At 39.1% G+C, this 15,366-nt stretch overlaps 1 protein-coding gene across 3 annotated transcripts in view; it reads right to left on the reverse strand.

Moving 5' to 3' along the window:
• CORO7 (coronin 7) overlaps positions 1-15,366 on the reverse strand; it is a 125,771-nt gene that overhangs the window by 85,446 nt on the left and 24,959 nt on the right. For all 3 annotated transcript variants that reach the window (XM_072603376.1, XM_072603370.1, XM_072603361.1), the window contains 3 exons: positions 14,822-14,892; positions 13,061-13,244; positions 3,528-3,604 (listed from right to left, as the gene is read on the reverse strand). In XM_072603376.1, the coding sequence (XP_072459477.1) occupies positions 3,528-3,604; positions 13,061-13,244; positions 14,822-14,892 (332 nt within the window). The remainder of the gene's footprint in view (positions 1-3,527; positions 3,605-13,060; positions 13,245-14,821; positions 14,893-15,366) is intronic.

Here is a 15,366-nt window from a genome sequence, read left to right on the forward strand (position 1 = left end):
ATGCCACATTTGAACTCAAGTCTTCCTGATTGCAGGTCTGGTGCTCTAGCCACTAGGCTGTCTGGCTGCCCCAAAAGATATACCTTAAAAGAAAACAAGAATACTACTAAAAGCATAACATTTCAAAAGTGAAATCTTTCATCTTTGCGTATAAAAAATGAAAGGAAAGGCAACTGCTTCCAAAAGATCCATCTGGCTGTCCTCACAGTCAGACTACAGAAGACTGGGCTTCCAGAAGCCTTAGAAAAATAGAGCCTTCCCCATTCTGTTTTCAAAGTCCTGGGTCCTGGGCACAGAAATTCCTCCAAGAAGCCTGTTAATGCTTCTAAGGGCTGCTTTTATCACACCCATCAGCCCTGAACCCACCACTCTCAATTAGCTGGGGGGGAGGGGAGGTTCTACTTCTTCTCTACTCCCCCTGCCCCTCCCCCAAAATCTCTGCCCAGGAAGTGAAGTTCTGGAGAAGCTGGGGGAAGGTGCAGAGGAACGAGAAGGGAGGGGAGAGAAAGAGAACAGAATAGTTTTCTGGAAATGAACAAATTCCATATCTGAATACATCTGATCCTTTGAACTGGGGTGGATATGAGATCAGGACACATTTGTTATCTGTTTCTACCTTTTCCTATTCTCAGCTGTGCCAGAATCATATCAGCCTTCAGGTAAGGTTGTGGAGAAGGGAGAGGGCACTATGATGGTATACTTAAGAGAATCAACTAAAAAACTACTTGAAATAATTAACAACTTTAGCAAAGTTACAGGACATAAAATTAACCCAGATAAATCATCAACATTTTTATATATAACCAGTAAAGCCCAGAAGCAAGAGATAGAAAGAAAAATTACATTTAAAATAACTGTAGACAATATAAAATACTTGAGTCTCTCTCTGCCAAAATAAATTCAGGAACTACATGAGCAGGGTAACAAAACACTTTACACACAAATAAAGTCAGACACAAAGGATTGTAAAAACATCAATTGCTCATGGATAGGCTGGGCTAATACAATAAAAATAACAATTCTACCTAAATTAATTTACTTATTGAGTGCCATATCAAACTACCAAAAATTATTTTATACAGCTAGAAAAAACAATAACAAAACTCATCTGGAAGAACAAAAGTTTCAGAATATCAAAGGAATTAATGAAAAGAAATTCAAGGGAAGATGGCACAGCTGTACCAAATCTTAAATTGCATTATAAAGCATCAATCATCAAAACTACTTGGTACTGGCTAAGAAATAGAGTGGTGGATCAGCGGAATAGGTTAGGAACACAAGACACAATAGTCAATTACTACAGTAATCTACTATTTGAGAAATCCAAAAACTCCAACTTCTGGGATAAGAACTCACTAGTTAACAAAAAGTGCTGGGAAAAGTGGAAAATAGTATGGCAGGAACTAGGCATAGACCAACATTTTACTCCCTATACCAACATAAAGTCAAAATGGGTACACGATTTAGATATAAAGGCTGATACTATAAGCAAATTAGGAGCACAAGATATAGTTTACCTATCAGCTCTATAGGGAAGGGAAGAATTTATAACCAAACAAGATACAGAGAACATTATGAAATGAAAAATGGATGGTTTTGATTACATTAAATTTAAGAGTTCTTGCACAAACAAGATCAATGCAACCAAGATTAGAAGGGAAGCAGAAAGCCGAAACACTTTTTATAGCTGGTGTCTGATAAAGGTCTTATTTTTAAAATATATAGAGAACAGAGTCAAATTTATAAGAATACAAGTCATTCCCCAATTGATAAATGGTCAAAGTATATGAACAGGCAGTTTTCAGAGGAAGAAATTAAAGCTATCTATAGTCATAGAAAAAAGCTCTAAATCAATACTGATTAAAGAAATACAAATCAAAACAACTCTGAGGTACATGGCAAAACAGGAAAATGATAAAAGTTGGAGAAGATGTGGGAAAACTGGGACACTAATTCATTGTTAGTGGAGCTGTGAGCTAATCCAACCATTCTGGAGAGCAATTTGGAATTATGCCCAAAGGGTTATAAAACTGCACATCCTTTGATCCAGCAATACCACTTCCAGGTCTGTTTCCAAAGAGATCATAAAACTGGGAAAAGGACCCACATGTACAAAGCTACTTATAGCAGCTCTTTTTGTGGTGGCAAAGAATTGGAAATTGAGGGGATGCCCATCAACTGGGGAATGGCTGAACAAGTTGTGGTATACGAATGTAATGGAATATTATTGTGCTATAGTAAGTGATGAGCAGAGAGACTTCAGAAAAACCTGGAAAGACTTATATGAACTGATGCTGAGTGAAGTAAATAGAACCAGGAGCACACCGTACACAGTAACAGCCACACTGTGCAATGAGTTTGATAGTCTTAGCTCTTCTCAGCAATGCAGGGATCTAAGACAACTCTTTGGAGTCTGAATGCTGATGGAAGCAGACTATTTGCTCTCCTTTTTTTGTTGTTGCTTTGTTTTATTTCTTCCTCCTAGTGGTTCCTCCCATTAGTTCTAATTCTTCTTTACTTCATGACTAATGTGAAAATATGTTTAATATGAATGTTTAAATAGAACCTATATGAGACTGAATGCTGTCTTGGGAAAGGGGAGAAAATTAAAAGCTCAAAATCTTGTGGAAGTAAATACTGAAAACTAAAAATAAATTAATTATTAAAAAAAAACCAAACATGACAATAAATGCTCCAGAAGAGGTTAAAAAAAAAAAAGGAATGATGAGCAGGTTGATTTCAGAAAAACCTGGAAAGACTTAAATGAACCACCAATGCTGAGTGAAGTGAGCAGAACCAGGAGAACACTGGAACAGTAACACTGTGCAATGATTAACTATGATATACTTAGCTTTTCTTAGCAATACAATGATCCAAGACAGTTCTAAAAGACTCATGATGGAAAATGCTCTCCACGTCCAGAGAGAGAACCATGCAGTCTGGATACAGAATGAAGCACACTATTTTCACTTTTGTTGTTGTTTTTTTTCTTTCTCATGGCTTTTCCCTTCTTTTTTTCTGAATTCTTTCACAATATGACTAATGTGGAAACATGGTTAACATGACTGTCCATGTATAACCTATATCAGATTGCTTGCTGGGAGGGAAGAAGGAGGAAAACTTGGAAATCATTATCTTATAAAAGTGAACGTTGAAAACTATCTTTATATGTAATTGGAAAAAAATAATACACTATTAAGCAGAAAAAATAAAATTAAAATTAAAAATGAGGGCACTAGGGGAAAACTCACTGGGACATTCATTGGACCAGCCTGAGAGCTGGAAAGACCAGCAGGAAGGTTCCCATCAGAGCTATCCCTATATGTCCCTAAAGATAAGGGACCGGATCCCTGGGTTCTTGGCTCTGAGAACTCTTCTCACTTCTGCTACACCCAGGCTGTGAAATGTCTAAGAATGCATAAAGCTCAGCCTAAGTTACTAGATGCCCATCCCATCCCTTTGCCAAGCTGAATGGCAGTCCACAGACACAGCTCCCAGAGATCCCCTCAACCCTGTAGTCCACTTACCTTACAAGATGTGCCCAGGAGAACACCATCAGAGCTCCAGGCCACGCTCTGAACCTGGTCACTGTGGGTGTCCAGCTCTAGGAAGGAGTAGAAAAAACATAAAGAGTCTACATTACAGAGGTACTCAGTCACTAGAAGAAATTGGAGCAAATGGGGGTTTTCTCAAGAGATTCATGGCAACCTGAAGCTCTTACAGAAGCTGCTGGACAGTAGTTGGGGCCTTCCAGAGAAGTAGTCATGATATTATGGAAAGAGTAATGAACTGGAAGTCAGCAAATTTTGATATGGAGTCAGAAACCATCATTTATTAGGGGCGTAACTTTTGGGCAAGTCACTTTATCCCTCAAAGCCTCAGTTTCCTCATCTGTATAATGGGAATATTAAACTATAACATGTTATTGAAATATGAACTATTATATCCCCACCCTAGGAATTTTTCCCTTTACAAGAGAAAAAAAACAGGTGTCGGCTCCACCTGTACTACAGAATCATCATTCTTGAACCACTCCTTTCATCATAAAACTCTCCTGCTTAGAAAACCTTGAATGAAAACCTTTAAACCTCAAATCTAAGTAATTTAGCTTGTCATTCAAGACTCTGTAATCTGGTCTCATTCTTACCAATCTTATACAAGTTAATTAAATATCTGTTAAGCATCAACGTACCAAACATACTATAAATTTCCTCTCTACCCTTGTTCAGCCTCTATCCCACTATCTCTGGAAAAAGTCTCACTAATGCCTGACTCCCAGTCTTTTACCCCTTTCCTTTTTTGGAAGCTCAGCATCCACCTCTCTACATATCTAAATCCTAGCTATCCCACCTCCTTCCTGAAGCTTTCTCCAACTTATCCAGTCCACAACACTATTTCTCCCTTTTCTGAATTCACAGAATTTGAGAACTTGAAGGGAACTCGGTGGTCATACACCAAAAACCCCCTGACTCTCCCCACAAACCCCCCAGCCCACCTCTCTGGTGACCCCTTCCACTTCCAGGCAGATCTCAAGCCTAAATTAAGGCTTCTTTGCTCTCCCACTCTATGCTCTGGGACAAAGAGAACAAGTTGACTCGGCCCTTCCCATCACAGTCCTGACACCTCATCACAACTACCATGTACTGTTTTAACTATCTACTATGACTAGTTTTGCCAACACTGGACTGTAAGGCTTCTGAGGGCAGAGAAAGTCATCCTGTGGTCTAGTCTTGAAGGGGAATCAATGAATGCTTGCTTTTGGTTAACAGAGATTTCCTTCCCACGTATATGCCTCCTACAAGGGACCTACGGAGTACTGTATGTGTGGCTTTCAAGGTGGCCATGGAAACTTCAAGGCAACCTGGGGCAACTCAGGGATCAGGACGAGGATCAGAGAATTTCAGAGCTTGAAGAGGCCTGGAGATATAAGGATTGACAGGGGCTTTACAGGTCACCTGTCCCATTTAATTTTCAGAGAAATAAAGTGGTATGTTCTTGTCATTACTTAGTTGGTACCACTGAGAATAAGGCTCAAGATTCCTGCCACCAGTGAATGCCGCCGTTGCTCTGGGGTATGTGACATTCTGGAATAACTTTTCATAATCATGTTTCCATAGAGATTTAAGGTTTTCAGAGAATTTTACATTCCTTATTCCCTTTGCTCCTCAACAGCTCTCTGAGACAGACTGTGACCACATGATTATCCCCACTTTACAAATAAGAAAGCTGAGGCTCCAAGGTTAAATTGTTTGCCCTGCGTCACAGCTTGAAAATCTTAGTGTCAGAATTTAAAGAAAAGAAAAAATTCAAGCCAAGGTTTCTTCTGGCTCCAAGTTTACAACTCTGTCCAGTACTCCAGATCTGTACTGGAAAGTGGATAAAAGAGTTTTGGGGAAGAAAGGAGAAGGAAGCAATTCAGATAACTCAAGGATCATCAGACATATTATTTCCATGGTACCTACTGAGTGGGATAGGTTTAGTGAAGACTTCTCAGATTGTAATTCTTCTCCCAGGGGTGAGGTAAGGCCTAAAGGCTCAAGGTTACAATATTTTTAGAATAGAATAGTTCCATATAAGAATATAAAACTGTGTAGTGTATTAGGGTCTCAATGATTGGACAAAACTCACATAATTCCTCGATGTCTTCATTTCAAAAAGGATTGGTTAGATTTCATGTCTAGAATGTAAGATCATATTCTCAGCTAATGAGGATAATGGTCAGTGGGGGGAGGAGGGACTTGCGTTAGGGTCTATATAAATCACTGCCCTTTTCTTTGTCTTGGGCTTTCCTACTCCTACAGGTTAGCCCCATTTCTCGAGAATAGAATAAATTTCTTTTCTGTCATCACTTTGAGAGGCCTCTGAGTAATTGATTTATGTAGGGACCTGAGCCATCCCACACAGTTTGGGGGCTCACCCGGGATCTGTGACCTTTCTGAGAGACGGCTGACAGCTCAGTCAAAAGACAGGCGCGCCCGTGGGGGAGGCCTTCCCCCCTCCTCAGTCTTTGAAAAGGGCTGCCGGTCCTCCCTCTCTGCAAGGTAACGACTGGAAGTAGAGGAACTCAGTGAGGACAGAAAAGAATAGAGATAAGGACTCCAAAGACTCTGAAGCTGCAAAGTGTGTAAAAATGCCAACCGGTTGGTGTTGAAGTTTGCAGTCAGGCAACTTGTATGCATACACGACCCAGCGGTAAGCGCAGGGGGAGCCTGGGGGTCAATTCGTTGAGTCTTAGATAGACTTGGGGAGAAGGTGACGATTCCCAACCAAATTAGTGGACTGCGGGACCCCAGGGTGAAGGGCCCCCCAAAAAACGTTTGCTGGGTGACTGCTGGTGACAGGCGACCCTCACCTGAGAGCTGGCAAGAGAGCTAGCAAGGAAGCTAGCATAATTCGTTGAGTCTTAGACTTGGAGGTGTTGGTGACAACCCTCGACCAAAGAAGGTAGCAGGAGAGCTAGCAAGGAAGCTAGCATAATTCGTTGAGTCTCAGACTCGGAGGTGTTGGCGACAACCCTTGTCCAAAATGGGACAAAAGCAGTCCAAGAATAGAGCTTCGGAGTGGAGTCAGGAAGAAATACCGGTAAATAGTCCCTTGGGAAACCGATTACAAAATTGGCATGAATTACCAAATTATAGAGAAAAGAATGTAGAAGATGATGATTAAGTATTGTTGTTTCATATGGGGTGAAAAGACATCAGAGGAGGAGGCACAATCTGGCCCAAATATGGTTCCTCCGAGGATTGGGTTTGACAAAAATTTAAACCTATATGTACTATTCTATTCTGTTAAATGTTTTGTCTGTATATGTTGTGTTGGTATTTCTGTGTGAATGAAAGTCTGTGTGTCTCTGTTTTCATCTGATAAGGTTATACATTTAGCCAGCCAGCCAGCAGGAGTAGAAAGGCTGAGCTGAACTGTCCTTGAAATTCCTGTTACTCCCTTTCTTCAACCCCTCCAGACTAGTTTCAGAGGGGCGGAGGGACAAGGAGGGAGAGAAAGGAAAAAAAAAAAAAAATCTTTTTCCCTCAGACCTAAGAGGCATGCTGGCAACCATTTAACCATTTCCTGCCTCACCCAAAAGAAGAAATTTTAGTGTAATGGGAAATAACAGAAAGTTAAGTGAATTCATTCTGGTCGTATTTGGAATTGTGAATAGGTGAAATGTGTCATTCTTAATTTAATGTTTCAGATAGGTTAGAATTTATTAAAGTTTGGTAGAAGTAAGCAGAAGATTAGAAAGTAAAAAAAATCTCAAGTAAGCAACTTAGAGCTGAGAGTTTTGGATTTAGGTTTAATTAGATCAATATATATTTGATGCCAGACAATGTATTTAAAGTAAAAAGATAATAAGTTTAGGCTTTTCTTTGCAGAGTGGGAGGGCCAGAAAGGAGTGGCCTTGGGAATCCCGGCACAAATAAGAGGAGGGCAGAGACACCCAGTAGCATTTCTGCCAAAAATGTTAGATCCAGTAACAAAAGGATGGGTATTTGTTAGATGCAACATTAATCTAATGTAACTGTTACACAGTTCTAAATTTTGTAATTTATTACATATAGATTGGGGTTTTAAAAAGATGTAATAGAAATTTGATCATTTGAAACTTATATTTGTTATACAAAAAAAAAGAGCTGAATAGGTTAATGGCTTCTTTTAAGTTTTTAAGTAAACTTAAATAAGTTTAAATTTTTAGGTAATCCATCTAAATATTGTATTAGAAATTGCATTAAGTTAATTAATGAATTGGTTAAAAAGAGCTGTTATGAATTGTTTCCTTGTTGTAGCATTCTTATTAAGAAAATGAGAACACTTTAAAAATGTACGTGTATATATATATATATATATATATATATATATATATATATATATATATATATATATATGGGTGTGATTTTCAAGCCTGTTCCATCTGAGGATGTATTATGTTAAAAGTTTATTTCTGCTGTTGAAAAGGAAATTTTAGCTAAAATTGTTTTTGCCATGAATCAAGCATTTACTCTAAAGTTATGTTTGTAAAAGAAAGTTTATGGGCAAATGTGAAAAGGCTTTGGGTTTAGGTCTTTTCTTGTGATTTGTCAATTAGTTTCAAGGGGATTGTGATAAATTGTAAACTGTTCATAAGAGAGGAAATATTTGTTGTATTAAGAAATACTTTGTAAAATCTTTCGTATGGGTTTTTGGAAGGCCTACCTATCCAATTTGTATTTGTAAGTTACAAAAGTGGGAAGAATTTAGCTTCTCTAATAGGATATGAAAATGCAATTGGTGTCATCTGAAATTTATTGTTTGGGTTCATAGCTGAAGCAATTTGTTATCACTTATGAAAATTATGTTTGCCATTTGTAATTCTAATGCTAAAACCTAAAGCTGGTACACTGTGTGTATATGTGGGGAAAGAAGCAGTCCTCAGGCTAGTAACAAGTACAGACCCAGAAGCTGAGAAGATTGTATATAGAACTTGCTTTGGTGAGAATTTGAAAATGTGTAAGAAATGATCTTCAGTGATTGGCTCTTTAGGGCAAATTTAAGATCTAAGAGGTAAATAAAATCCCTGGGAACATTCTTTCTAAATCTAATGGGAATAAATAGATATTGTATCATTGTTACATAGAACAAAATTGGGATTTAAAGTTAACTGTAATTGTCTTTTATTTACAGGGGGATTAAGGGAAAGGAATCCCTTACAAAAAAGGGGGGGGGGGGCAGGTGGTCTGGGAGCTCCAGGAATGGTCTTGATGGGAGTGGCCAGTGAACTGGAGATTTGGACTGATAGAATTAAGAGTGGGAAGCAGAATAGACTTGGGCATAGTGATAAAGTGGACCTTAGGAGAGCCGGTTCACATGGAAAAAAAACCAAGGAGTTTTCAAGATGAGGTTTTCCAGGGCCTTTAGACAAATGGGACTAATACTCTTTTGGGGTAATGGACAAAGGTCCCAACTTGGAATGAGATCTTTACAGGTTACAAAATGATGTAAAAGCAATTAGTATTAAAACAATTAACTGAATTAATTACTGAGACTAAATCAGAGACATCTTCAGTTTGAGAAAAAGAATTTCAGTCTAATTTTCTTAGAGGTAGGTAGCCTCTGGTAATATTTGGCATTGAAAGTTAAATGATTGTTTTGATATGAATTCATTACATAAACATAAAAATTCAAGTTAGTGTTTGAACTTATCACATGTTTAGCTCATTCTTTTAGATTGAGCAGGGTTAGAAAGGGATAAAGTAGTTTGGGAAACAGATATAAATCTATTAGAGCAATGACATGATTGTTATTCAATCAGGAACTAGAACATGTATAGAAAGGCATGTAAGCTACTTAAGACTTGCTTCAAAAGATGTTCCTTGGCCAATGTGAAATTAGTAATGTTTGAAACTGATTATTGGAGCTTGCTATTTTAAGATTTTTGTGGGACTATTAACTGACTGTTCTTCTGAGTCTAACTCCAGGTGTGGATAGCAAGAGAGGTGGTCTGAGCCACTGATCCATGATGCCAGTAAGCCTGTGAGATGCTGGTATGAACTGCAAAAAGGTGATCTCATGGGAAGGCTGGGAGAGCGGCTGTTCAGCCTGAGCTGAGGTAGGATTCTCCTGACTCAATTTCCCCACTGACACCTGGTAGACTTTAAGCCTGGCTGAATGCCAGTTGACTATCTACTCCTGCCTGGAACTGACATGAAGTAAGGGAGATGTTGTTTCCCTGCAATGTCCCTACTCTTAGTGGCAAATTCCTAAAATCAGAAGTTTTGTAAGTAATAATACCAGATCCTTTGAATAATAGATTGTTGGTAGGGGAACATCTGAGGTTAAGTCTAAAATTGAGCTAACAGGTTTAGGACTTTAGACCAACAACAAGTTAGGGTCCTCTAATTCTTAGTAATAGTGTGGAGATGATTAGGTCAAGGGCTTGTGAGACTAACATGCATAGTTATTATTCTGTCCTAGTTGGTTAATGTTAAATGAAAAATGGTTTGTGGACTATGTTGTAAATGCTTTAAAAGAAGCATCACATGATCAGAAGTTGGAATTGTTTTACGATGTGATATGCACTGTGTTAAAAATGATTATTTCTTGTATTTATATAAGTACTGGAGCCTGGTATTGACTCCTTAGTGAAATCTCATCTTCCTAATGAGGGAATGAATAATGACTTACTGTGAAATGTAGAAGCTGCATTTTAATGTGAATTTTCTTTTTTTGTTAAATGACAATTTGTCAAAGTGTCAATTTTGATTTTTGTAAGAATGATAGGAATGGTAATCTAAGATGGTATTAAGTTCAGTTCTGTAGGAGAGTGGACATCTGGATTTCTACAAGAAGATGAAGAGAAGATGCTGAGATGCTGTGCTGACGACTGTTTGAAGGAGCATCCAGATCAGAAAATTGCATAAGATGATACTTCTCCCCAGACTGCTGTAGGAGATGGAACCTCTAAATGGACAGTTCATTAATTTAAATTTCTGTATCTGTACTTATGACAAGGGGACTGCCCCCCCCTGTAATTTGCTAATGTGTCAGTCAACTTTGCTTCCTTCCCATATTCATATAAAAGGGAGATAGATGAAGGGGAGGATTCATAAGAGAAAGAATGTGAAGAGGTATTTATTGATTGGATTTAGGTGTGGAAACAGTAATAAATAAGAGGAGGGGAGGAATATTGAACCTTGAACTATCTATTCCCCCATCCCAATTCAGAAAACGTTTAGCATGATTGGGAAGCCAGTAGACAAAGTTATGGAAGGTTATTGCATTTAAAAATTTTAAAGTTGTTTACTGTCATTTATAATTATTGCTATTAGTTATTAAACTCTCAAGCTTCATGCTTGGGAGACACACTTTGTCAGTATTAAAAGCTCCATTTGAAGCGTGTGTGAGAACACACAGAATTTGGAAAGGGATAGCTAATGAGGCATATATATATAAATTCATTTTAAGTTTTGTTATTTGGGGAACTATACTAGGATTATTATTGTTTGTTCTTAACAGGATTCTCTGTTCAGCAATTGTCCTAAGCCATTTATCACAATATCTAAACAGGATTCTTCTATTAAGACTGTGTGGACTTGACAAACCGTGGGAACAATGCAACCAAAATGTAATACCCTGGGAATGTCCCTTTTAGGCATGATCCTGTTCCCACTGCTGGGACACCAGGCCCCAGTTATCAACCCCACTCTTGAAAATAGTTTCCTGGCTCTAATTCAGACCATTGCGGACACCTCTGAGGTATCCGATTATTGGATTTGTGGGGGACCTCAGCGGTTAAGCCAATGGCCATGGGTAGCAGTACTGCTGAGTTCAGTCTAGATTTTAAGTAATAGATCTGTAGTACATGATGGAACAAGATTCTGGATAAGCCAAGAGAAACACCAATGGTCTTTGTCCGAATCAGTTCCAGGTGAACATTGTTTAAACCAAACAGGACCTGAATTGCAGGAGACATGGCTGGGAGGAAGTAATTGTAAATGGACATTCACACGAAGGCCAGAAACCCTGGCTCGTATTGATTGTGCCCAGTATGCAAACAGATGGGATCAGAATGGTATTACCTGTTCAGATGGTAGGGTGATTCCCTGTACCCATTCATTTTTCCCATCCTCTTCATAAGAGGAGAGAACAAAAGGGGAATATCACAGAAGTTGTGGGTATAAGTTTTACAACCCCTCTGATCCCAGAAAACCATGTGAAGGGGGTCACGACCATGACTATTTGTGGAGTTATATATATATATGAATAGTACTAAGAATAACACAGAATATAAAGAATGGGTATGGAAGTGGGAGAATGGAACACATAGGATGATGTTTTCTGGAGTGTAATCAATAGAACTGGGGAGAATTATCAACATTGTATATGGAAGAGGAAACAACAACAATGGAAGGGTAAGTCAGAGATCATGAAAGAGGGACCATTAGGCCCGGATATATCTATTAAATATATTAATCAGACTCCAAGCAGTAGTTGAAATTATAAGCAATCAAAACAGCAAAGGCTTTGGACTTTTTGGCTGATCAAGCCACACAAACTAGGGAAGCAGTACCGCAACACAGATTAATCTTAGCTTATTTACTTGCAGAAGGAGGAGTTTGTGGGAAACTCAATTTATCTACATGTTGCTTAAAAATTGATGATAATGGAAGAATAGCGAAAGAGATCACCAAAAATATCAGGAAGGTTGCTCATGTTCCTGTACAAACTTGGAACTCCCTTTTCAATACGTCTTGGTGGTCCTGTTTTGAAGGGAGCTGGTGGAAGAGATTACTGTGGTTTGGCATCATAGCAATTAGTGGTATCATATTACTTCCTATTTGTTTACCTTGTTTGATTTCACTTATTACTAAAATAGTTAGAAATTCTCTCCTAAAACTTGCTAGAGTAGAAGAGAGGACCGAAGGAGCCATTCAGTTGATGATACTAAAGAAGGAAGGATGGGCACCTTGGGAGACAAAAAGACAGGAATGATCCTGATTGGGATGAGATTAATAGACAGTGTGAGATCATGTTACAGAACTGTGGTTGAAATATCCGTGAGAAGTCTTCAGGTTAATAAATAAGAGGAGGGATTGAGTGGGATAGGTTTAGTAAAGACTTCTCAGATTGTAATTCTTCTCCCAGGGGTGAGGTAAGGCCTAAAGGCTCAAGGTTACAATATTTTTAGAATAGAATAGTTCCATATAAGGATATAAAACTGTGTAGTGTATTAGGGTCTCAATGATTGGACAAAACTCACATAATTCCTCGATGTCTTCATTTCAAAAAGGATTGGTTAGATTTCATGTCTAGAATGTAAGATCATATTCTCAGCTAATGAGGATAATGGTCAGTGGGGGGAGGAGGGACTTGCGTTAGGGTCTATATAAATCACTGCCCTTTTCTTTGTCTTGGGCTTTCCTACTCCTACAGGTTAGCCTCACTTCTCGAGAATAGAATAAATCTCTTTTCTGTCATCACTTGAGAGGCCTCTGAGTAATTGATTTATATAGGGACCTGAGCCATCCCACACACTACCATTCAGTTTGAGGCATTTTGGGTAGTCTGACCAACTTTGGATACCTACCAGTCAAGGTATGCTGCAGGGCTAAATCCCAGACTTTCACAGCCTTGTTGGAGGCGCTCACCAGCACAGTATCTGAAGTAGGGTGGAACTTCAGGACATCCACCTGGAAATTCTCCGGGCCCAGCACCACTCCAGGGGCAGAGGGCAGGTTCTGTCCAGCAGCAGGTAGTCGCCACAGTTTTACCTATGACACCAAATATATTCATGAGCATCAGGTGTTAGATTTTATAAAGGAGAATAGAAATGGGAAAAGATGATTTTTCTTCCATTCATGTCATGCCAGTCTTTGCTCCTTCCAACCCTGGTGTCCATGTAAAGCTGAATGGAGGAAAACAGTTTCTACTCCAGGGTTCTTTCAAACTAGCTAGTTCTCCTGCCATAAGACCTGTCCATTTGGTCTGAGGATCCCAAGTTCCTTACAAATTCTCCAACTTAACAACTATATTATAGTGAAAAGAACACTGAACTAAGATCAGAAGCCCTGGGTTCTAGTCCAAGCTCTTCTATTTACTTGTTGTGTAACTCTGGGTAAGTCACAACTTCTGAACCTTAGTTTCTCTATCTGTAAAATGAAGAGGTTGGAATTTTAAGGAACCTCTCTTCCAGAGCTAATATTCCATGAAAGACAGAGATATCTGCAGGCCTGATGCAAATCTTGGGCTAGGAAAAAAAGCCACTTAAGGTTCAAAACAAGGGATATTTTAAAAATTAATCTTTACAAAGGCACATAATTTTACTGCCAGAAAATTACATTATCTATGACATGTAGTATTTATGTTGAAGCAAGTTAAAGTTGCATGTCTTACGTGAGCATAACTCCAAGTTTCCTTTAGAGGGTAACACAGGGCACAATTTCCAAATCCTGTTTAGGGCACTCAATTGCCTTTGCTCTGGTCCCATGGGTCAGGGGCAGATACTGCTAGTAGGTAAGGGCATCCACAGGCACTGAGGAGTTGGGGTTCTACCTTCTGCAATCCCTGAACCCTCATTCTTTTCATCAGATCTCTGTGTAAGATGCAATCTGGCTGGTCTGCAGGTGGCAGGGAACATACTACAATTTCCTGGAGTTCTCACTGAGAGAAATGAATTTCATTTGAACCTTTTGGGCCAGACTGGCCACCATTTAATACCTACCATCTTGAGCCCCCTCCCTGTAAAGTGAAAGTATATGTTTGGGTTCAAGGGAGCTTAGGAATACTGAAGATGGGACTTCCTTCAATTTCCCAATTAAAGGGAGAAGAAAAACTGATGAGAACTAACCCTGGAAAATCACGCAGAAACCATGAGCAAGATGAGTGGGCCTAAATCCTGTCACATTTAATAAAACTTTTAAAAACCATTTGCCTGTTTTAGATAGCAGGGTAGAAGAAAAGTTAGAAACCTATTTCAAGCATACAGAACAACCTAAGACTAAGAAGTACTCAAGTAGAGGGAGGAAAGGGAAAGAAAAGAAGAAGGATAGCATACATAAGGGGTCCCATCGATGGAGGCAGAATACATAAGAAAAAGAAGAGCCATTTAGTCCAAAACTTTAAAGATATGTACTTGGGTTTTTTATGAGTTCTCTCTCCATTAAGGGTAATTTGAAAGGCTCCCAGGCCCTGGGTGGATAGCTAAGTCCCTAGAATGTGGACAGGTGGGGGAGAAGTTCAGGTTAGCTGCTCAGTTATAGTCCCACTATAAGCTCAGGAATCCTCAGGGAGAATGTTTTGGGACAAGGACCCTAACACCTCCTATGGGCTCCCCAATCCCCTCACTCACCGTCCTGTCTGCTGAGCCTGTGGCAAGGAGATGGTCATCAAATGGAGAGAAATCAAAATCAGTCACCAGATCTGTAAAAGAAGTATGTTCAATGAGTTGAAGGAAAGTGTCTTTAGAGTGCCCAATATGATTCCCAAAGTGGCTTCAATTCCTGGACCCCTGGGACACAGGATCCTCTGAGGCCCCTTAAATTACCTTTTACTGCTTATACACAGTTCCCTCATCTGGAGCCCTGAAGTACAAAGGAATATCCAGGCACCTTGGAGGCAAATAATGGAGGGTCATTCCTAAGATTCACATCCCCAACTAAAGCTTTTCTGCTAGAGAATCAAATTCAGGGTCAAGTAGGTTAGCAAAGAGATCAGAAGGAAAGGTCAACTGACTATTTCTCTGGATTTCTAGAGGAATTCCGACCTATTCATTGAACCATTCAAATATTTATAAAAATATCCTATGAATTTACAAGAATACAAGTCATTACAAGAAGACTTCAGAGAGGCCTGGAAGGACTTATATGACCTGATGCTGAGTGAAAGGAGCAGAAC

The sequence above is a fragment of the Notamacropus eugenii genome, chromosome 1 (assembly GCF_028372415.1).
Source record: "Notamacropus eugenii isolate mMacEug1 chromosome 1, mMacEug1.pri_v2, whole genome shotgun sequence".
Lineage (NCBI taxonomy): Eukaryota > Metazoa > Chordata > Mammalia > Diprotodontia > Macropodidae > Notamacropus > Notamacropus eugenii.